Source organism: Protopterus annectens, chromosome 2.part1 (assembly GCF_019279795.1).
Source record: "Protopterus annectens isolate FY-2018-M chromosome 2.part1, PAN1.0, whole genome shotgun sequence".
In the NCBI taxonomy this organism is placed as follows: Eukaryota; Metazoa; Chordata; order Ceratodontiformes; family Protopteridae; genus Protopterus; species Protopterus annectens.
In genome coordinates, this window is record NC_056729.1 from 341,315,501 (window position 1) to 341,339,778 (window position 24,278).

Here is a 24,278-nt window from a genome sequence, read left to right on the forward strand (position 1 = left end):
TGGGAATAATGACTGCAACAGTGAAACACGAAGAACATAGTACACTTGTGTACACTTAACATAAATGTAGATGTTCCGAGTGTATTCACTGTTGCAGTCCTGGTTTCCCTCCCTTCATCTCCCCCCCCCTTTTTTTTTTCATTTTCTCTTGTTACTTTTTCTTCCTTGTTGTTCTCCTTTCCTTACAAGGGACATATTGGTATTTATTTTCCACTGGTGAAGTTCTTTCACCAGAACCAGGTCTCCTACTTTTGGGGCTCCCGACAGGTTAGGGCAAAAAAAAGCTGATGTAATGGCGTCATCTGCCTTCCTTTATACCACTGACGACCTGACGTCAGTCCTCAAGTGACAGCAACTGACGCAGAAATACTAAGTCTCTGGTATTTGGGCCGGCCGAGGGCTACCTTGGCAGGAATAACCCAAGTGTGATGACTGCAACAGTGTATACACTCGAACATCTACATTTATGGTAAGTGCACACAACTGTACTTTATTGGTCATTGGATCACGAAGACCAACTAGGAATATAGTTGTGTAGAATGTTATTTAGCGCTGGACACGCTAATGGATTCTGGATAACTTTATAGATGGTAAGAAGCTGTGTATATGTTAGTTGATTGGGAGTTCTAATCAATTTAGGCTTTTTAGTGCTATACAGTGGTGGGTTCTGAATGCGGTATTTTCTGCAAATTTAGCAACTTTGTTATAGCATTGTTCATGTTTTGATTTTTGTGATGCCAGAAATTTAATTTAAAGATGGGAGCACCATGAAGAAATGTGGGGAGGAGATAGGTAGTGGCAAGTGTACCTTTAGTTGCGTTGGTGTGAAAATATTTGGCTCTACAAAGCATCCATAGTTTTGGATGAGTGTTTCTGTGAGAAGTAACTTCATTGGTTGTATTATCAAGTGAGAGGACTTTTAAGTTTTGTATCTGATGTCCTTTTCATTCTTCCTGAACCTATGGGTTCGGATCTGATTCTGCCCCATAATACAGAATTCGGATCCAGCTTTCAAGCTCCTCCCTCTACCCATAATGTACTATTCCATTCCGATTACCTCAGATTTAATTTGCTTCCATCTTGAACAGACTCAGGTTCCTCTTTTGAGCTGCAATAATGTAGTTTTGTGACTTAATTTATCCATCTTTGACTTTTAAACTAATCTAAAACTTTTGCTGCCTCCCTCTGTTATTTTCGCAGGTCATTAGGATTTTTAACTAATTTTTCTGATACAGTCTCTTCTCTTTCTACTATTCTGCTGAGTAGAAAATCTTTTGTACCATCACTGGTATTTCTTTTCCATCTGCTTACCCTTTTATGTAACAGGGTAACTCTGTGATCTACCACGGTGGTAATTATTTTCTTGCCTTATGCTTATTTAAAAAAAAAAAATCCTTTTTGTTTTCACTGCTGTTTTCCATTCCATCCATTCTCTTTCTTATTAACCATGCCGAATAAACTCATCAAATTCAAGAAATGCACTTCTTGTGGGCATAAAATCCCCAATTCGAATGCCCACAAGGAGTGCAAGTACTGCCTTGGAGCCAGGCACTTGGACACTTCATGTTCAATATGCTCTACCTTCAATCAAAGGGCCTTGACAGATCAGTGAATCAAATTGATTTTGAAGGGCTTACTTCCAGCTACATCTTCTGGGGCTCAAACCACCATATCGAGCAAGTCAACTCTGTTGGAGCAAAGGACACACTCCCCACTGAAGTCCCCAAGGTCTTCGTGTGAGCCACCAACCAAGATGGGGAAAACTTCAGATCTAACATTACCAGATTTGAAGATCTGATCCAAAGGCTTTGGCTTCTATCATTATTTCAGTATCTCCTTCCATTACATCTTTGGATTCTAGGTCCTCGGAGCGAAAGCCAGCTACTTCTCAGAGGAGTCTTACTTACTCCAGAATTTGTTGTAAAACCCATATCACTCACCCTTCCTTTTCCATTGTTTCAGACTCCAAAGAAACACTCCAGGCCACTATCCGCAACTTCCTCTAGGGCCTCCAGAAGTTTACCGGAAGCAGATGTGGATAGGATGATGCAAAAATTTTTCAGGGCTCAGATCCAGATGGGGGGTTTTATCATGTCCATCCCCTGTCAGATCTGTGAGTCTTACTGTGATGTCCAAGACTGTTTTTATCTCCTTCTCCAATCCATCCAGTGGTTTCTGCGTCCAAGGATCCGAAATTACTGAGAGGTGCGGTGTCGGAGCCAAGGAAGGTGTCTTCTTCAACTCAAACTTATATCCCTGACTAGTTCTGTTCTGATTCTCCATCCATCCAGTGGTTTCTGAGTCCAAGGATCCGAAATTACTGAGAGGTGCGGTGTCAGAGCCAAGGAAGGTGTCTTCTTCAACTCAAACTATATCCCTGACTAGTTCTGTTCTGATTCTCTCATATCAGAATGGGTCACAGACCTAAAGTGTTGATGTTGAATCAGAGGATTTGGGTTTGGCTCTGATTTTGCCCCCTCAGAGCCTCAACTCTGGACAGTTCAGATCTGGTTCTATACTTGAGGTGCAGATCCAAGGGTGGCCAAGACCTACTTTTGTCAGGTGTGTTAGCTCTGAGAGGGCAAATCAAAGCTTCTCCGGGTCAGTCAGCTTTTGAGGTGGTGGAAAGGGCTTTTTCACTCTCCAGAGAACCACATTTTCATTTTTCAGATCCTACCCCATTTCTCTTATCGTTTCTGTGCTCGGAGTCTATCAGACCTACACCACAGGGACAGCCATTTCCAACAAGTGTCCAGTCGATTCCGATAGAGGAACTTTCTATCTCTTCTGACACCTCCCCCTGAACATCCCACAGGGGAAGTACATTGGAAGACAACTTGAAGAAGGAGGCACATAGACTCCCTGATGGAGTCTCTCATGGAGGATACTGATTTTGATGTAGGAGAAGGGTCCCCAGATCACCACCAGATGACATCTCCTTTGGAGACATTTTAGATAGCCTTAGACAAAAAGGTGTCTGGTCTTCTGAAAATTCTTTTTCCAAAGAACCAATATTTTTGGAGGTTTTAGTTCTGGCCCATCTACGTCTTGGGTTACCCCCCCCCCCCAGCGGATGAACTTATTGACCTAGTTTCCTGATGAGCTTGAAAGGAGCCAGATACCGTTGAACCCATTTCAAAGAGACACAATAAAATTTTAGCCTCTCCAAAAGACAGACCCCGCTGGAGCAAAGGAGTCCCAGTTGTTGCTATGCAGCCACCAAGAAAGAGCTAGCAGAGCAGAGCTCTGCTGTTCATCTGCCAAACAGGGAGTGTAGAGTGTTGGACAGATTCAGAAAGTGAGTCTTTACCTTGGCAGCCTTTGCCCTGAGGTCACTAAACTACCTTGCACACTTTGGTCAAATCTCTCCGAAGTCTAGTAAAGAACTATGAAGTGTCTGAGTCAGTGTTTGCAGAGGATTTCAAAAGAATGTCCTTGTAACTGGCCACTCTTTTATGTATATCAAATGCTTTGATGACGTTGATCTCTCATACTGCTGAAGGTACCTCACAAGCAGCTAGTTAAGGCATTGCCATAAGGAGACATGCCTGGATGCGGCTATGAGACTTTGCGGATCCTTTTAAGACATCTTTTGTCAACATCCCATTCAATGGCACTTCCTTGTTTGGACCATCAGTAAAAGAGAAGCTTACCAGCAGTGAACAAGATGGAAAGACTCTATCTGCTAGGGTCTATATTATATACTCGAACAATTAGCTTGTTGAACACCTAAACGTCGACAGCTAAACAGCAAAAGCATAAAACCGTGAACAGCCACTTTGGCAAATTTTTTCATAGGGAAAAAAATTTGCTTGGCCATGGGACACTAAAGCAAACTTTCAAATACTAATTAAGTGGCAGGCTTCACCTCCCCTACCCCTCACAACTAAATATACCAACTCTGAGATTGCTCTACATCGGGATAAAGTGCAAATTCCCGATAACGGCCAAGCAAATTTTTTCCCTATGAAAATTTGCGAAAGTGGCCATTCACAGTTTATTTGTGCTGCAGCTATCTGGCCAGTTCTCATACCTTTGTCACTCATTACAAATTGGATATTATCTCTAGAAACAGAACCGCCTTTGGTTGGGTGGTACTCCAGAATGTCTTTCCATGGGGGCCACCCAAGATCAGTGTAGCTGGGGACTCTGTCCCATGGGTTGAGGAAGAATGAAAACAACAACATTAGATTTAAATGTTATGTACTCACCATAACTAGGCATCTGTGCTTCATTCTTCCTCAACTTCCCTTCCATCCATCCCCATCCATTGTTTTCCTGGAGAGACCTGTTGGATTGTAATTGGGACCTATAGTTCTGGGTTTGAGACCTTCCTTTCTCTGTCAGCTATACTTCGGCCTGTTTAGCTATAGGATTATATGGCAACAAACTTGATCTGAGGTAATTGTCATGGAATACTGCATTATGGATAGAGGGAGGAGCTCAAGAGCTGGATCCGAATTCTGTAGTATGCAGCTGAGTTAGATCTGAGGGTTGAGGAAAAATGAACATGGACAACACAGACACTTACTTATGGTGAGTATATAACTTCTAATTTTTCTTGGGAGTAGGATTTAGGGGGAAAAAGTAGTAGTTTGATTTTTTAGGTTTGAGCATGAGTTATGAGTCATAAACCCATGTTTCAGTTGCTGTTAAAGCTTCTTGAATAATTTTTTGGAGGTGTGCCGCACTGTCAGATGTGCAGATGGGCATGGAGCCATCTGTGTAGTGCATCAGGGAGGCCTGTTATGTGGATGGGTGGAGAGCATTGGTGAGAATGTTAAAGAGGAGGGATCCAAGGATAGAGCCTTGTGGTACACTGGTGGTGGGTGGGAGGAATGGAGACAGAGAGTGGAGTGCCATTTTACTGACCTATTGGGTAGATGTTCTTCATCTCACATTGCTGCAGTCCTTACACTTGGGTAGTCCGCTGTCCTCGGTCGGCCCGAATATCAAAGTATAAGGCTGACGTCGGTCAAGGCGCATTTGACTGACATCAGGACGTCAGGGTACAAATGCGCATGACCGACGTCATATCCTCAGTCTTTTTTGCCGCATGGTCCGATGCAGAAGCAGTATTGCAATTGCCGGTTGGCGTTCTGAAATTTTTTGGTTTCGGAGTTTCAGACCGAGTCAAAGTTGGCTAAGTACCCCGTTGGGGAATATTTTAGTTTTTTCTTGCCTCAGTGGTTTACCGGATGTCAGAAAAAGTGAATAATTGTATTTCTTGTGGGAAACAGATACCGCATAGAGACTATCATACTTTGTGTATTCCTTGTTTAGGGCCTGAGCACGACGTTGTTGGGTGTCGCTCTTGTGCTAGGTTTAATAAGCGCACTATAAAGAGGAGATTAGATTGTGCCAGGTTAGTCTTTGGGAAGCGGTGCAATTATAAAATGCCGTCGGATGCTCCGACGCCCGCTTCTTCGAAGAAGCGCAAGGACAAAGTAGTGAAGCCTAGGCTAGAAGAACCGTCCGTACCGGACGCCGGTTCTTTAGAGGTGTCGGTGGAGCCGGTGGTTCCACCGGAGGTTTCTTTGGGATCCCAGGGAGAGACCTTGTTATTGCAGGATGTGGCCTCTCAGGAGGCAGGTCAGGGTGATGGGGCTTCTCAGGTTACTATACTCCCCTCCCTGCCTAGGGTGGTTAGGCCCTCTCCTTCTGTTTCCAAGGCTTCTCCTAGAGGCAGGTCAGGTTTAGCTTCAGTTGGTGTCACCCCTAGTTCTTCTGGAACTGTGCCCAAGAAGCATATGCTTAAAATGGCAGAAGATTTGATTACTCTGATTAGGGGTTCTTTGCCCCCTCCTGATAAGGGACCTAGGGTGGAGCCTGAGCTAGGGAGTTTTGAGCAGGCTTCGGATGTTTCAGAGTCTTCGGCTGAAGACTTGCAGGAGTACTCTCCTTATTCTGATTCTGATGTGGATGATTCTACTCCTTCTGCTTCTCCTCCTGAGGATTTTTCTTTTTCAAAAACTCTTCATTCCATGAGGGAGCATTTTAAGTGGGAAGGTCAGGACTTCTCTGATTCCAGGAAAAGGCTTAGGGAATTTTTGTTTTTACCCCAGCATAGGCCTTTGGCTATACCTCCTGTTTTGGATGTAGTGGAAGATGTTTTTACAGAGGCTTCTCTTAATCCTGATTCTTTGCCTCCTGCTCCTGTTAAACCGGATAGGTATTACAGGGTGCCTGAAGTTCATAAGTATCTTTTTAAGAGTCCTAGGGCAGACCCAGAAACTGTTAGCCAGGAGCCTAAAGGTGTTAAGGCTTCTGTTGTCAAGAATCCGGTTCCTGCGGATAAAGAAGCCAGGGCCTTGGATAGATGGGGAAAGAAAGTTTATACTTCTTCCACTCTAGCTATGAGGGCTTTGAATTGCCAGTTTCACATGTTAAAATACCAAAACTATCTCCTTTCACAGTTGAAGTCTGAGGTTGATGCTTTGGCGGAAGGTATTGCTTGTAAAGAGTTACAAGATTTAGTACATGTTTCTGAACAGGTGGGTAAGCATTTTTTGCAATGTGGTTTTGATGCTGTACAGGCCTCGTCTAGGGTGGCTGCCACTGGGTCAGTTCTTCGCAGGCACGCCTGGCTGAGGGATCAAAATTTATCTGACCATGTTAAAACAAGGATTTTAGATGCTCCTTTACAATCTGATGTGTTGTTTGGTTCTCCTGTTGAGGCAGTTTTAAAGAAAATGGAGGACAAGGCTAAGTCTATGCAGACTGTTAAAGATTTTTTGCAGGTTCAGCCTCCAAAGTTTAGTAGAAATTGGCCTGCTAAAGGGTGGACGTATCCTTCTTATGATTCCCAGTCTAGGGGTAGATCTAGACGTGGTAGGGGCAGAGCTCAGGGCTCTTTCAGGCCTAGAACAGGGAGTTCTCCTGCACAGTCTTCAGGTGAGGGCAGGGGTCAGTCCTTTCGTAAACAGACCCAATGACCTACCTTTTCAGCTGCCAGAGCCTTCTCGTCTGGCAGCACCTTTGGGAGGAAGGTTGGCACTTTTCAAAGAAAGTTGGATATCATACACCAAGGTTACAGGTTTTATTTCCATACCTTGCCTCCTTTCAGAGGCATGCCAGACGTTCCTCCTCAACAAAGAATAGAGGCTCACAAGCAAATTTCTCTGTTACTTCAACTAGGGGCCATACAGCCGGTCCCTATGCCAGAAGTGGGCCTAGGATTTTATTCTCGCCTGTTCCTAGTACCAAAGAAGGGGAACACGTGGAGACCAATTTTGGATTTATCTATCCTCAACACTTATCTGGACATTCCCAAGTTCAAAATGTTGACGTTACAACAGCTTTTGCCTCTGCTGGGCAAAGATCATTGGATGGTAACTTTGGATCTCAAGGAGGCTTACCTTCATGTTCCTATCAGACTAAGTTGCAGGAAGTATCTGCTTTCGAGCTGGGACTTCTCACTATCAGTTCTCTGCATTGCCCTTTGGCTTATCTACTGCGCCCAGAGTGTTCACGAAAGTTCTGGCTCCAGTGATAGCTTTTTTCAGGCTAAAAGGAATACAGATCTATCCTTATTTGGACGACTGCCTGATTCTGGCTCAAGGAAGGGAAGAGCTTCTTCATCATTTGGAATATGTGATAGCAGTGCTAAGATGCCTGGGGTATTCTGTGAACGAAATAAAGTCCAGTCTAGTACCCTCTCAGGACATGTGCTTTCTGGGTGTAAGACTGAATACAGCATCCCAGATGGCCTTTTAACTGCGGACAAACAAAAGAGACTTTCCCTTTACTTCCATCAACTATCACATCAGACCGGACTGACTGCAAGGACAGTCCTTCAAGCCTTAGGGTTTATGGCATCTTGTATTCTGGTGCTTCCCAATGCCAAACTGCATATGAGGAAGCTGCAATGGTATCTCAAAATGTATGGACACAGCACTGCCAGGATCTGGACACTGTCATTCAAATAATACCTTGCATTCAAAAGGAATTTTTGTGGTGGGCTCAGGAATGTCACCTAAACAAGGGACTCTCTGTGACCCGCCAGAGGCGAGTCAGATTTTAACGACAGATGCCTCAGACAAAGCTTGGGGAGCTCATCTAAATGGAAAGTGGATACAAGACAAGTGGCCTGCCAGACTACAACATCTACATATCAACCTGAAGGAGATGTTAGCAGTCCAGTTTGCATTAATAGCTTTCAAGGATTTACTTCTTCCAGGGCAGGTGTTGATTCTAACAGACAACACAACTGTCATGTGGTACATCAACAAGCAAGGGGGAACACATTCTTATCCTCTATGCAGGCAAGCAATGTTTTGTGGGAGACTGCTCTCAGTTTACAGCTCAATCTTCAGGCAAGGTTTCTGCCAGGAGCACAGAACTCCTTAGCAGATGTGTTGAGCAGACGAATTATGGATCCCCACGAGTGGAAATTGGATCCTCATGTATTTCAGAAATTGACAGTGTCTTGGGGAACTCCAGACATAGATCTGTTCGCTTCTCCACTAAGCCATCAGCTGCCAAAGTTTTGCACAAAAAGGTTTCATCCCATAGCTTGGAAAGTGGATGCTCTTTCTTTCAATTGGAGCAATCTTCATGTGTATGCCTTTCCACCTCTGCCTCTCCTCCCAAAGGTACTTCTAAAGGTCAGACAGGACAAGCCAAGGATGATTTTAATAGCTCCAGATTGGCCTCGACAGCACTGGTACCCATTACTGAGAAGTCTGGTACGGAAGCCTCCATGGCCTTTGCCTTCGATTCCACACCTGTTGTCACAGGAGGACAGCCATTTGCTGAATGTCAAACTTCACTCTCTTCACCTAACAGCCTGGCATATTCTGTTTTGAACCATAGAGGGTCTCAACTTCCACAACAAGTTTTGAATGTGATTTTGGAAGCTAGAAGGCCTAGTACAAGGAAAGTGTACGCAGATAAATGGAAGAGATTTTTATTTTGGAGTGCAGCAAAGGATTTTGATGTTTCTGAGCCTAATTTAAGTGTGGCTCTTCAATATCTTACTGAGTTACTGGACAAAGGTTTGTCCTTCTCTTCTATTAAGGTTCATGCTGCAGCAATTTCAGCTCACTATGAAGGTGACCCTCCTTTGTTTTCTCATCCTTTGTTCAAGCAATTTCTTAGAGGGGCAAAGAATATAAGACCCCCACGTAGAGCTCCTACTCCTGCTTGGGATCTCAATTTTGTGTTGGAGAAACTCACTCTACAACCTTTTGAGCCTGCAGCTACTTCTGAGTTGAAATATTTATCATGGAAGACTGCTTTTTGTTGGCCATTACCTCTGCAAGAAGGGTTTTTGAATTACAGGCCCTTATGGCGGTTGAGCCTTTCTTGATTTTCCATAAGGATAGGGTATCTTTGCACTAATCCTTCCTTTATGCCTAAGGTGGTTTCTAGTGTGGCTTTAAACCAAACTATTCATTTGCCTACTTTTTATGCAAATCCCCAAAATAAAGGGGAAAAGATTTTGCACACTTTAGATGTACACAGGCAGTTGCGATATTATTTGGACAGAACTAAAGGGTTCAGGCAGTCTCAGCAGTTGTTTGTTTCTTTTGCTTTGAGTTCTCAGGGCAAGCCTGTGTCGAAACAAACTATTTCTAAGTGGATTGGGTTTTGCATTGCTTTCTGTTATTCCCATCATGGCAAGGAGATTCCAGCTGGGATTAGGCCTCATTCCACTAGGGCTACTGCCACTTGACAGCCTTTTTGAGGGGAGTGGCAACCAAGGATATTTTGGAGGCAGCTACTTGGAGTTCAGTGCATACTTTCTCTAGGCATTATCACCTGCCCCTTTACTCTAAATCCAGGGCTGGTTTTGCCACTGCTGTTTTGCAGGGCATTTTGGCAGCTCCTGCTTCCTTGTAGTTTGGCCATCCTCCCTTACCTCTGCTTTGGGATTCTACCCAAGTGTAAGGACTGCAGCAATGTGAGATGAAGAACATAGTACAGTTTTGTTCCTACCATAAATGTAGATGTTCGAAGATCCACATTGCTGCAGTCCAATTTACCCTCCCTCCTTCCCCTCTGTAGTTAGAGGTGGTTGTGTGGGTTGGGTTGTAAATATTGTGTATATTGTATATATTGTACATATAATTAGTGCATGGGTGGTTGGTTGGTTGTTTGCTGTCTTTTGGTTTTGACCTTTATTTTTAGGGTCTTCTGACATCTGGGGCAAGAAAAGACTGAGGATATGACGTCGGTCATGCGCATTTGTACCCTGACGTCCTGATGTCAGTCAAATGCGCCTTGACCGACGTCAGCCTTATACTTTGATATTCGGGCCGACCGAGGACAGCGGACTACCCAAGTGTAAGGACTGCAGCAATGTGGATCTTCGAACATCTACATTTATGGTAGGTACAAAACTGTACTTTTTTGAACCATAGAAGGGTGAGCTGAGATAGACCTAATGAGGACATTTGAAGTAGAAGTTTGCTGTGACAAACTGCGTCAAAAGCTTTACACAAGTCTAGAAACGAGGAGGAGACTAGTTTGCCATTATCTCTAGATTAATTGACATTATCTAGGTAGGTTAGAAGTGCAGTATTAGTACTGTGGGAAGGACAGATGCCATGTTAAGTTGGAGATAGTTATTCTGTGTGAGATAGTTTAGTGATCTGTTTTTCAATACTTTTTTTTTTTTTTTTTAAGTATTCTGGAGAATGGGGATAAGATTACTATAGGTCTAAAGTTAGTAATGTCTGCTGAATTTCCTCCTTTGTGCAGAGGGAAATTTGGAAGGGATTCCAAAAAGGCATAGTTAGGCATTGATTCTGGATTGTTAGGCTCTTCTATCTTTCTATGGGCAAGAAAGTCCTGAAGAAATGTTCACTCTGACTGCTGATTTCCCTTATTCAAAAGTCAGAGGGAAGCTGTGTTGGAGAGCCAGAGCTTTTTGAAGCTGACTACTGTTGTTTCCTAGGTAGGAAACTACCCATGTAACCCAAAGGCTACTACAGCAGTGAGGAGTTTGAACTTTTACTGTTATTGGTAAGTGTAATTTACAAAACTGTGCTTTTTTAGTTTTTCTGTACATTAGAATGGTCATACTGTTAAATTGTATTGAAAATTTGGAACAAAAATATTGTGAAGTAGCAGCCAGAGTCATGGTTTTGTATTGCGTGACACTAATACAAGTCCATAACATCAGGAACTGTGAGTGTATGGATTTTCAAACTTAATGCCACTGTACAGTCGAGTGCACCTGTAGGCGTTTTTGCAGTTACCTCCTGACGCCTCTAGGTGTCAAATATTGCTTATTCGTATTTGTATTAATAATTCCAAAACCATGCTACATACAAGGTGTCAGAAGTTTTCATCTTAAAGCATACATGATGGTAAATACAATTGTATTGATATTTGATCTTTGTCTAATGCAGCTAAAGAGATGCTGAATATCATTTGTATATTGTTTGTTTGCATTGTAATAATATTCATGTTTCTCTAAATATTTCAACATCAGGTAACACAAACAGAATTGCATAGCCTCCTTTGAAAGCTCACAGCTGTATGATTTGTGCCGAATTGGTAGTTAATGATTTCACATATACTGAGCCTGTGGATATAGCTAACCTGTTGGCCGACAGGTTCTGTGAAAACTTCACTCCTCTGTCCCCACCACACGTACCTAATGACATCCCTACCACCTGTCCCCTACCTTGTATCTCTAAAGAGCATGTTGTTAACGCCCTCTCAAAGGCCAGGAACACAGCATCTATGGGACCTGATAACATCCCAGGCTGCATCCTACATGGGCTCCAACAAAAATTAGCAACACCATAGGGTATTCTTTTCAATTGTAGTCTAAGCATCACCTTCATCCCAGCTGAATGGAAAATTGCCACCGTTATTTCCTTGCACAAAGGTGGTGCTTCCACTGACCCCAGATACTATAGACCTATTAGCCTGACTAGCCTTATCTGCAAGGCCATGGAGCAAATCATCATGGACCTTATCAACAAAGATATAGGTAATCTCCAAACGCTTGACACTACTGAGTCTGGATTTGTCAAAGGGAGATCATGCCTTTTAAACCTGGTGGACTTCGTCGAGACGGTCACCAAGGCCATGGGCAAGGGAAAATCTGTGCATACAGCCTACCTAGACTTAGCCAAAACATTTGACTTTATCCCCCACTCCGGCATCATTGACAAACTCACCCAGCTAGGTATCAACACTTACATCATTAGATGGGTCACAAATTGGTTCACTGATAGAACACTCATGCAAAATAGGGGAATCCACCCCCAACAGAAGAACTGTAGCCAATAGTGCTCCACAGGGATCAGTCCTGGGAACTCTACTGTTTGGAGTCTATTTCTCTGAAGTACAAGCAAAAACGAAAGGTCTGTGGCTGACAAAGTTTGCTGATGACTGCAAACTGGGAGCGGTCATAGAATCTCCAAATGATGTCAACATCCTACAAGAGAGTCTTACACAAACAAATGATTGGTGCCAAAGTCAACTCAATGCAAAAAAAATGTATTGTCATCCCTTTCAGTAAGGGCAATGTTCCTGCTAACTACCACATCAATAGCAACACCTTAAGTACGCACTCAGTGGTGGAAGACCTGAGCATAGAGGTTGACAGCAACCTTACCTTCAGCAACCTTACCTTTGACCACCATGTCTCCTCACTGGTAAAAAGGCATTCTTTATTGCACACCTCATAAGTAAGGACATTGCCTCCAGAAAAAAAAAAGAAGTTAGAACCTACTTGTACTCTTCTCTCATCAGGCCAATAATTGAGTACTGTGCCCCTTTTGGTATGTACCTTTCCAAGCACATGCAGCAACTAGAGATACCACAGATGTTCCTCACAAGGAAAATTCTAGGCCTTCAGCATCTGTCCTGTGTTGTGGGTCATATGAAATCACTGTCGCTTTATTCTGTTTCATACAGACTACTCGGAGACCATCTCTGCCTTGCATACAAGGCAATCTCTGACCCTGCTTTATTGAAAATGCTGCATCTCTGTAAGTCAAGTGGTACAAGGGTTGCTCACTCTAAAGACTTTAACCTGGTATGTGACATTAATAGAACCTGCTTGAGGGACATAGTTGTCTCCCAGAGGTTACCACACCTTTGGAACAGACTCCCACTTCATGTCAAACAGAACATTTCATTGGCCCTTTTCAAATGCAATCTGGACGATTGAATGTGTAACTGTAAATCCACTGCGGGGGTTCCACCTGTGTCGAGCAATAGGTGCTGATAGTGGAAATAAGGGAAGAACTTGGCTAGGCTTTTAAAGGCCCTAGGGCCATTAGCCTAATAACTTCCAGTGATCCTGTGAAGAAAATCCTGGTGGCAGTGTGTGTCTTGCTTGAAGGGTTGCTGAGATCATAAGCTGCTTATAGAACATTACAGTACTAATATTCATTGCCTGTAGTTTGGCTTATAAAATCCAGTTTAAAATGTCAGATTGAATAAATGCTACTAATATAAAGAATCATTTATCTTGAATGGTTTGCCATTTACAGTTTTCTAGTATCACTTGCGGCCCAGAGATATGAATGTTTGAACTGTAAGGTGATATCTTAATTTTTTGAAGGCTCAAGCTACACCCACTTGGAGTTAAAAGTGCACACTCAGTAGACCTGTACTGGAGGGAATTAGTTAATACATCATAAAAGTCAGAGCTGTCATTTTTCAGATCAAGGTCCAGCTAAAATCTTGTTTTTCTGCAACTTGTCTGTAAATGGCACACCACAAAGTAAAGGGAAAATCAACTTAAATGTTTCAGTATTGTGCTTCCCTGACAACAGAAGACAGGGGAGGAAACACCTTTTTATACTCTCGTGTAAGTGGACCATGTTAGTCTCTTTGTTTTAATCAGATTTACCATTATGCCTTTAAAGCTTTCCACAGTATGTTCATCATGTTGCATTAGTTGCCTTCAAAATAACAGCATTAGGGAAATAAATTATATCACAGCCATCCGCCTGTTCCTGAAAAAATTCACATTGTTTAGCTTCACTGCCTCCAAACTTCATACTCTATCCACAGATTGTTTTTCCTTTTCTTGTAATGTTATATAACTTGTGCAAAGTTTGAAAACCCCAAATAAAATAATAAAAATAAAAAAAATAACTAGTCTCTTCACCTGTTTTGTTCCAAATAATCTCTAGAGTTTAACTGTTTAAAAAGTTTCTGTATTTGTAAATGGCTGCATAAATAGTCCTAGCAGTACTGTGGGAGATAAAGGTAGAAGTGCTGATTCTATTGTCTTTTCCGTCCACTCGAACATGTGAGTTATCAGATCTGTTTGGTTCCAAGACCATCACTTAAGACTCTTGGCTCTGAAGCTTCAACTCCTATGATCTTCCTCATCCCCAAGTCTCCACAGATCTCGTTTGCCATTCTGTATTGTTAGGTGGTCCTGGAGCTCTGTAGTAAAGTGCTTTTCTTAGTTTTCTAGCTGTTTTTTTTGTATGTTTACAGTACATGTCTTTAGGTTTAGGTTTTAGCAACAGGGGGGCATCAACTGACACCACCCAGGGACAAGGGCAGTCCACAAAATCAGGGCATTAGGGGACCTTTAAGCACTCATGAAGGTTTTCCCAACTGCTGCACTCTGGAGGCCGTTGGGGGTGATGCATAACTGTCACCTTAAGCTTGGGGAGGCCATTAATTTGGATGCCTGGGTGTTGAGTCTTTTCCAGAGATTGTACTATCTCCTTTCAGTTTAGCATAATCTTGGCATCAAAGATCCCTTCCAGGCATTCTGCCTCATTAGCAAATGAAGGCAGCAGTAGGAGATTCAAATGCTTCTCACAGAGCAAGTCATCCTGGTGGTCCCACCAGACCAAAGATGATCCAAGGTCTGTTCAAGATTCTTTTTGGTGCTGAAGAAAAACAAGAACCTCAGACCTATTTTGGACCTAATAGTTAAATGTGTTCATCAAACAGAAGAAATTCCAGGATAGTAACTGTGCAGTCCATTGGCTACCGGTATCAAGCTCTACCCTTTAGTATCACGCCCCCTCCCTGAATGTTCACTAGATGCATGGCAGTGGTAGCAGCTCAGCTCAGGTTGCAGGGATTATAGATTTTACCTTAAGTAGATGGCTGACTCCCTCCATTCCAACTTGGAACTTTAGAGACGAGAGTCTGAAGTGCCAGCCTCTGATCTAAATGGATCCAAGAACCCACAGGTTGAGATGGATGGAAGAAGACAAAATGGATCTAACATTACGGTGAGTACATAATTTTCATTTTCTCTGAAGCAGGTAATTTGCATTTACTTTGCCTAATCAGCTTGATCCAGCACTTCAAATGCAAATTCATCAAATCAGCACCGCATTCATTCTTCAGATATAGAACTAATATGATTGTTATTTTTTTGTGTTTTTTATATAATATATGTATCTAAGTATAAGAGATTCCCATATGCTTTAAATGTGCATGTTTGTCATATTGATCACTACTGCAGTAGCCTAAGCTGTATGGGTTATATTCTATATAGGCTATAACAGTCAGCCGGCTTCCAAAGCTTCAAGGCACCTTCCAAGCACCCAAACCATTAGTCACCTTCAGCTAAGATGACTGAAAGACAGATTTGGGCACAACGCTCTTCAGTGATTTACTGCCACTGAAGAGAGAGCTCCTCTATGGGCTTTCAAGTATCGACTGTTGGCCTGTGCTGTTCCATTACTGGGCAGATACGTTCATTTTGGGGAAAAACCTTCCACAGACTGTTTTTGTTGAGTAAACTTTTCTCTTTAGGAAAGTATATTTTAAGCTAGGAATATGTTTTTGTTGTCTGTCACATGACTCTGCCTTACTTTTAAATGGGAGCACACTTTTGTTTCTGACAGTTTAAAAGTTTGTTTAAACATTCTAAAACTTTTTTTTTCCCTTGAGGAAAATTTGTTTAAATTACTGGTGACTGATAAAACTGTATAGAGTACTTTTTACTGTGTTTTAACTGGAAAAGTTACTGCTAACTACTTTTTAAATTTTACTGTCTTGTGTCACTTACTCTCCCGAGAAAGAAGCACTGTTTTTGGCTTGACCATGGAGTAAACGACCTGTCCCATGATTGGCCACCTTCCTGCCACAAAAGGAAAATAAGTTAACTTAAGTAGCCTTTGCTACCACAGCAGGCAAGCAGTGCGTCTCCACTGCAGACGGATGACTTTGCTGTGACCAAAGTTAGTTTCTCAGGCCACTCATCTTTTTCCCGATGATCCCTCTGGTGTTGTCCATACAGCCACTGTGGGCCATGCCATGTCCTCTGTGGCTGTTGGGGATCTTCAGTGTTAGTCCTGGGAGAAGGGGCAGGGAAGGTGCCCCTGCTTAGCCAGAATGTTGTGCCTATCTCTAGGGAAGCTGTTGCTGTCATTAATAAAACTATTTACACCAACGTTCCTGTTAAAAAGAAGCAGAAAACTAAATATTTGTCATCCCTTGCATCAGTTTAACTGGAGTAGTTTATTAAGTCTGGCTCAGGGTCTTGTACATTCCATTGACCGTTCTTATGTGGTTTCTGGTAAAAGAAAAATGGATTCTTATCCTGAAGACATTCAAGCAATTGAATCTGGAGAGGAATGTGATGAGACAGATGCAGGTTTTTCTCCTCCAATCTCTGATTCAGACTCTGAGAGCATGTTATCTGAATCGTCCTGTCAGCGATTCTCTTTCTCTGAGACTCCAAAATCTGCCAGTGATTTCAGTGGGAGAACACCTCTGAAAATACTGTGTTGTTACAACTGAAATTCCCAGAGCTTCCTTCCATCCTCCTGAGCTGTCAGCATTGGAGGATGTTTGTCACAGCCTGTGGTTTGACAGTCAGCTGGCTGCACCTAAGAAAGCAGATAGAATGTACAAAGTTCTTCAGTCTTCCAGATTTTTATACATTTGTCACGGATCTGACCCAGAAGCTATAGCTTTAGTTATTCTAGCTGCTGTCAGTCCTTCAGGTAAGGATGGGAAAACAATTGATCACTTTGAGAAAAATGTGTTTGCTTTTCAATTGTCAGGCTCATATATTAACATTTATTCTAATTGTGAAAATATGAGGGATGTGTTATCTGCATTTCCCTCCTGCAGGAAAAATCTGCTTTGTTTGGTTGAATTTCTTCAGTTTCTCGGGTCACTACTCATTCTTTTAAAGTGTGTGTATGATTTTGTAAATACTACTTCCAGGGTTGATACCACTGGTACTCTGTTGTGGAGGTTTTCCTGGCTGCATTCGTAGAAGAGTCGAAGTCTAAAAGTGAACTTTGTTATCATTCAGTCCACACAACAGTGCGACTGAATTAAATTGCATTACTTCGAATTCAATGTGTGTACAACATATACTGATAATATTAATACAACAGTAACACATAGACTAATGCTAATCCAACAATAACAACAGTAAGACATTTATGCAATGCAGTAACAAGTACAGCGACGTGCACCAAGACTATTCCACTTACATGTCTTTGTCAGTACTGAAAATATTACACAGATCAGAATCATTCAAATTGCACGGAATGCTAACTTGACATATTGCACAGAATGTTAACTTGGCATCATTAGTATTGCACATAAGGTATAAGATTGTACTTTCATAGAGTTATTGCATTTGTCTGTGAATTACTTCAGCATTGTAACTCCACAACTTGATGACCAGTATGGTGCATGTTATTTCTGAAGTTCAGAAGTATGATGCCTTGTGGGAAAAAAACTTCTATTAAATCTGGTGGTTTTGCAATGCAAGCTGTGGTATCTCCTGCCTGAAGACAAATAAAAGAACAGACCATGGGCAGGGTGAGTGTATTCTTTGACTATTTTCATGGCTCTGCTGAAGCACCGAGCAGAGTGCAAGTCCTGGATAGATGGGAGTGTGGACCTGATAATTCTCTGCCACTTTCACCACTCTCTGGAGAGATTTGCGATCTGAAACCATGCAGTTTCTGTACCACACTGAGAGATTACTGGTCAGGATGCTTTCAGTGGTACCCCTGTAGAAGGTTGTGAGAACTGAAAGTGGTAGTTTTGCTCTCCTCAACCTTCTTAGAAATTGTAAACGCTGTTGTGCCTTCTTGACAATGTGATTAGTGTTTATTGACTGAGAACTTCCCATAAGATGTAAAAAAAATTAGATTTTAAATTCTTATTTGGATAGAGGTTTAGTTTTTGAACCCTCTGCAGAGGTCATTAAAAATATGATGAGAAAGAGAAACTGATACAGGGAATGCCTGATTGTTCAGCCCTCCTTCTCCAGATTTTCTAAAGGGTTTTCTGCTGCTTTGTCTAATTTTGTCAAGAAACAAAAATAGTCACAGCAAAATGCTGATAAGCAGAAGTTGAATATCCTTCTAGACTTCCTTTATTACAAGGACTAACTTTTGTTAGTGCTCCTGCTACCAAAAATCACTATGCAGATTATTTTCTATCTTTGTTTTTGACCAGAACCTGATCTGTTCACCATCAAAAAAAATATGGTCTTCCCAAATTCTGCTGCCTCTAACATTGTAAACCGGGAAATAGCTTTCTGGGTATGTTAAGTTCTCCAAGATTGCTTGCATAAATGCTCCCCAAATATCCTACTTAAAAAATATGACCTGATATCTTTTTTATTCATTCGTCAGCCAGTGGATTTCGAATCACACATAGACACATAGATTAGTACTAGGCTAACTGCCTTTGTAGACCATTTTAAGCCTAGCCAGTTACCTCATGTGAGAATCAAACCCTGCACCTTGTGTTTATAAGGTAAACACCTTAACCTTTCTGTCAACCTCCCACACCTCAGAGCTGACTTCAGCCACTTCAATAGACTTTGGCTGCATGGCTCGAGCTCCTCCCCTTACCCATAATCCTATCCTTCACCTGAATTACCTCAAATTTCATTTGCTACTTTAGTGTTTGGACATACATAGTCTTTTGTAATAGGTAAGTAATTTCTCCTTTTTTGTTGTAGTGGGTTACTGTTTTTCTCTTAATTCCTTTCCTCACCGTCTTTCCATTAAAAAAATACTAATATATCTATAATTGTTTAGAGTGCCATTTTTGTTTCGTCAGGCCTTCTGCCCTTGCTAAGTGTTGTGCTACCTTAGTGTTAAGGTCCTTCTTAATACCATTATTGTTATTTTTCTATAGTATACCATTCCTGATATTGTGTGCTACTATCATTAATAGTTCTTCTTGCCTTCCCTGTCTTTCTTCTGTTGTTTTTGTTGTTGTTCTTAATTAAATATGTCTGAAAAAACAACAGGTTTTAAAAAGTGCTCATCTAACTCAGATGCTCAGTCCAAGTGCATTTATTGCCTCGGAGCAAGGCATCTCAACAATGATTGTGAAATGTGTGCAGGACTTAATCATAGAGCACAGCTTGACCTCAGAAATAGACTGGTATTAAAGGCTTGCTTCCCTCTGCTTCTTCTTCTGGAGCCCCCCCTCCAAGAAATCTTTGGGGTCATCCAAGGGGATACCACTGGCAAAATAAAGATTCAAGGAATTGTTCCCCTGATTGCTGTCTTCCTTCTACTTCGGGCTCAACGCAGCTCGAGAAAATTGCAGTCATTGGTTCCAACCACTTCCTGAGATTCCAACCCCATCAAAACCAAGATCCTTGGATCCGACTTGATCCAACTCAAAGTCTCCATGTCATAGATCACTCAGATTTTCTCCAGAGCCGACTTCCTCAAGGCTTCAATTACCATTCTTGTAGAAGACATCTTGATGGATGTCCAGACCACCCTCAACCTCTTCTTCCATCAGGTTGACTAGGAGTCTTAACAGAAGCAGATCTGGACAGGATGATGAGAAAAGTTTGTCATGGCCCAAATTCAGGTGGGAGTTATTCTGTCTCTGTCTCCCATCGTATCCATGAATGTACCAACAGCCCAATCACAGCTTTTGACTCCTGCTCCAATCCATCCACTGGTTGCAGAGTCTTTGGACCCGAGAATCCTAAGTTTGTCTGTGTTGTATTCTAAGGCTTGGCCCTCGTCGCCTCAGACACCTTCTCTGATCCAGACAGCTCTGACTCTGCTGGAGGGATCTCAGAACCATAGAATTGGTGCTGGATCTGGAGGGTTGGGTTTGACTCTGATGTTTTTGTTTTGACTTCTGCGTCAAGGCAGGGACTTGGGGATGCTAGGACCCATCCTGGGCAGATGGCCTCTGCTCCTGTTAAGTCTGTTCTTGGATTCCCTGGTACTTCTGCCTTTGAGGTAGTGGAGAGAGCATTTTCCATCTGTGTGGACTAGACATCCTTGCCTCTCTCTCGGGTCCACCTTCTCCATAACTGTCTACTTTGGGCAATAATCCTTTTCATTCTATTCCTTCAGGACAGCCTGTCCAATGAAGCCTGGAGACACTCCTCATCTAGGATTCTGCCCACAATTCTGAGTCCTCCCCAGAGCATCCCACCAGAGAGCCCCCTTGGAAGCGTATGTATAATAGGAGGCACTTAGATTCTCCACATGAATCTTTGATGGAAGACACTGACTTTGATGAAGGGGAGGGGTCTCCCAGACCATCCCTTGAGCATTTCTCTTTCAGTTAAATCTTGAATTTTTGAGACGGAAAGGTGTTTGGTCTTCCAACCCCCTTTCTCAGCAGGAGTCGGGGTTTATCAAGGCTTTCAAAACTGGCTCAACTACATCCTGGGTAGTCGTCCCCCCGCCCCCCCTCGGTGGATGGGATGGTGCACCTTATTTCCCACCAGGCCTGGAAGGATCCGGACATCACGGAACCTATTCTCAAGAGACCAGATAAATACCTTGTTGTGCCAGAGGATCAGGCCCCATTGGAGCAAGGATCCTCCAGTAGATACTATGGTGATAGCAGCAGCCACCAAGAAACAACTTGCTGAACATAGTTTGTCTGTCCATTCCTTAAGCAGAGAGTCCAGGGCACTGGACAGATTTGGAAAGTGTGTTTATAGATTAGCAACCTTCACCCTCAGGTCGCTGAACTACTTGGCACATGTTACAAGAATTCAGAGGGATTTGATCAAGGAGTTTTCCAGTGCCGTGTCAGGCTCCATTTTTGCAGAGGACAAGAAGACTGTTTCATCACAACTGGCCACCCTCCAGTCCCTATCAAGTGCTTCCATAAGGTGGATTTCTCATCCTCAAAGAGGGAACTTCAAGAACTGCAGGTTTTGGAATTGCTGTAAAAAGGCACGTTTGGATGCACCTTTGTGACTTTGCAGAGACCTTCAAGACATCATTCATCAATGCTCCCTTCAATGCATCAGCATTATTTGGCCGCAAAGTGAAAGAAACTCTCTCCAGGACTGAACAGGATGGGAAGACATCATTCATAGAGATGCCATTTTCTACTCTTCAGACGACTTTTTCATGGAACCAGATATGATGTGGAAAGATGTGGTTCTGCAAGATGCAAGGGTCTTCCCAGGACTCCTGCAGAGACAGAGCCTCATGTGGCTGAGGGTAGAACTCTAATGGCAGGCACCATTGTGGCAGAGGAGGCCTACAACATCAGCCCATCAGGGGCCCTTTCTCTGAGGAGCCCTTTCAGCATCCCTGAAAAGTTGCAAGACTGGACTCTGGGGGCAGTCGGGGGACTCTTATCTCTGCACCCAGAAGCCTGGGCAGCCATCAAAGACACCTAGGTACACAGTATAATATCTAGAAGTCATTACATACCATTTTCCCTTCAACCTCCCAAACAGACCAAAAGGATTCCCAACATTCCACTCAGTGAGAGGAAAGCAGCAGCCATAGAAATAGAAAAGCTGCTGGCAAAAAGAGTCACCCAAGTGGTACCCCCAGACCCGCAAGGATCTGGAACTTGAGATTTTTTTAGTGCCAAGAACAGAACAAGGACCTAAGACCAATGTTGGACTCAGCAGTCTGAATCAGTTTGTCAAACACTTTCACTAAATGCTGCAACCAGTTCTCAACTCCAAATGCAGAACTTCATTTGGCAGGAGCCAACTTCAGGACAATTTTTTCAGAGACCCTTCCTTGTGCCTGCCTGTCCTGCATCCCTTAGGTAATATTTCAAGCAGTATTGAAGAGAAGCTCTGTGTAACCTCCTTGTAGAGTGCCCTTGGAATAAGGTGTGACTAATATGCAAGTGCTACTTTTGTCAGATGATCTTTGAAGAATGGTCACGGTTCAGTCCATTCTGGTGCTACTGTGAAAGGACAATTGGATGTGCTCTGTAGAACTCCAGGTTACGTAGTATCTTATCAAAATAAACAGGCACTCAAGGAAATAACTACATTTCCATTTGGGAGCCAGTCAGTACGAGTTCAAGGACCTACCCTTTGATCTCACCACAGCCCCCAAGGTGTTCCAGGAAGTGCATGGCAGTGGTCACAGCTCACTTGAGTCTGCTACTGGCTCCTGTTTGCTTCCATCAAACCTATACTGATTCAGGCTAGGGATTATTTCCTCCACCTATGCCTTCAACTAGGCATCACAGTGAACTACACAGTCTCAGCTTTCCCTTACTCATGTCCTGGAATTCATTGATGCTCCTCTGAGCATGATGACACAGATTTCAAGCTTATCACAGCTAAGGTTAAACTGTCTGCAGAGCCAAGTATCTCACATTTCCTTTCTTTATAAAACTAAAGGTTGACGTTACCTAAACCTCCTAAGGCTCATTCCACCAGATCTGCGGCTACTTCATCTCCTTTCTACTCTAGAGCTTCCATAGATGACATTTGTGCAGTTGCTACTTTGAGTGCTCAGACCTTTATTGATCATTACAAATTGGACATTGCTTCTATAAGTAGGCAGCATTTAGCTCCACTGTACTCAGGAATATCTTTCCTTGACGACCACCCAGGGTTTACTCTAGCTGGGGACTCTGACCCATTGGTTGATTAACAGTTGAAAAAGACAACATCAGATACAAAAGTTATGTACTCACCATAGTGCTGCATATGTGTTTGTTTTTTGCCCTTCCTCAGCCTCCCATCCTCCATCCCCCTTTTTGCTTTAGAAGTTTTTCATTTGGGCTCCTGTCCTATGCTGGACAGCTCAGTGCACCAGGAAGTAATGGGCTGCAAACTATTGCATATCATTTGACTATCAGTGCAAGTTTAATTATAGTAATTTTGTTATACTTTACTACCATAAAGGAGTGACAAAAATGACAGGCATTCAGAATGACATCCCTTCTGCTGTTGCACAGTGTGACTGGAACTTTTCAGAGCTGTTCTTGTTAAGAATAAGGTAAAAGTGCATGCATAAGAAGGATGCTATAAGCATTGGGTGTTTCCAGGTGATTCCTTATCAGAGGAAGATGCAGATACTTTTTGGAGGGTTCCTGGGGTGTAGAAAGATGCTAACAGATACTGAATTGCATTACAGGATTGTATTAAGCAGACACATTCTCTAAAGGCTGAGATATTTCTGCGGATGTCATTTGCAGCATCATGTAAATTTATTTTTGACTTTGACAAATGCTTGCTGTATTTTGCATTCCTAGGTGTCCATTCTGTGTCTTCTTGCTTTGTGGTTCCCATGGCAACTGGTATGTGCTTGACCCTTTGCTTTTTAGCACTGCATCAAAAACGACCAAAGGCAAAATATATAATCTGGCCTCGAATTGACCAGAAGTCTTGCTTTAAATCCATGATAACTGCTGGTAAGTTGCATGCGCTCTTCCAGCTTTTAAAACTTTCTCATGGATGTTGGATGGTAGTGTTATTAAGCATTGTTTGCTGTAGTTGAAACAGAAATAATTACTTGAAGGGTTTTACATTTTTGAAAAGAATATTAAATACAGCTAGTTAGCACTTCTGCCTACAGCATTTTGTTCAGTGGTTCATTCCCTGTCTGTGGTGTCTTCTGAGTGGATTGTGCATGTTTTCCATGTGCTTGCATTGGTTCTCACCAGTTTATGCTTTTCTCCAACATTTGAAAGACATGCTAATAAGCAAAATGTTGAGCCTCTGAAATTGCTAGTAGGTGTGAGTGTGTGCGTGGGAGACTTCATGTCCTGTACTGGTTCTGTGCCTTATGCCCATTAATTGCCTTGATAGTCTACAACTTCTTCATGACCCTGAATAGGAGGTAGCTGTTGTTAGAGATTGAATGAATAGGCATTCAGTAATATGGCTAACATTGGTATACCAAGTAAAATATTTTATTAATTTTTCATTTATTCCATTTACTAATATTGAAAATTCTGTTTGGTCATGATGAGGGTCCAAAAGTTATGTTCCATTACATCTGTGTACGTAGATTGGAAACCTGAATCTCTCCTTGGCGTTGTCAGTTGCATAAGTTTTGCAGACCCATCGTACATAAAAAAGGTTGTGTAACCTAAATGCTTGTACTGTTGCATAGATGCACTCAGTAAAGTAGTGTATTTCT

The 24,278-nt window shown here is 42.5% G+C and overlaps 1 protein-coding gene across 6 annotated transcripts in view; it reads left to right on the plus strand.

Annotated features, from left to right (window-relative positions):
• Window positions 1-24,278, plus strand: part of SEPSECS (Sep (O-phosphoserine) tRNA:Sec (selenocysteine) tRNA synthase) — a 1,234,889-nt gene that overhangs the window by 419,384 nt on the left and 791,227 nt on the right. For 5 of the 6 annotated variants that reach the window (XM_044062171.1, XM_044062175.1, XM_044062174.1 and 2 more), the window contains exon 5: window positions 23,389-23,547. The exons of the other annotated variant lie outside the window; for it this stretch is intronic. In XM_044062171.1, the coding sequence (XP_043918106.1) occupies window positions 23,389-23,547 (159 nt within the window). The remainder of the gene's footprint in view (window positions 1-23,388; window positions 23,548-24,278) is intronic. 6 annotated transcript variants of the gene reach the window in all.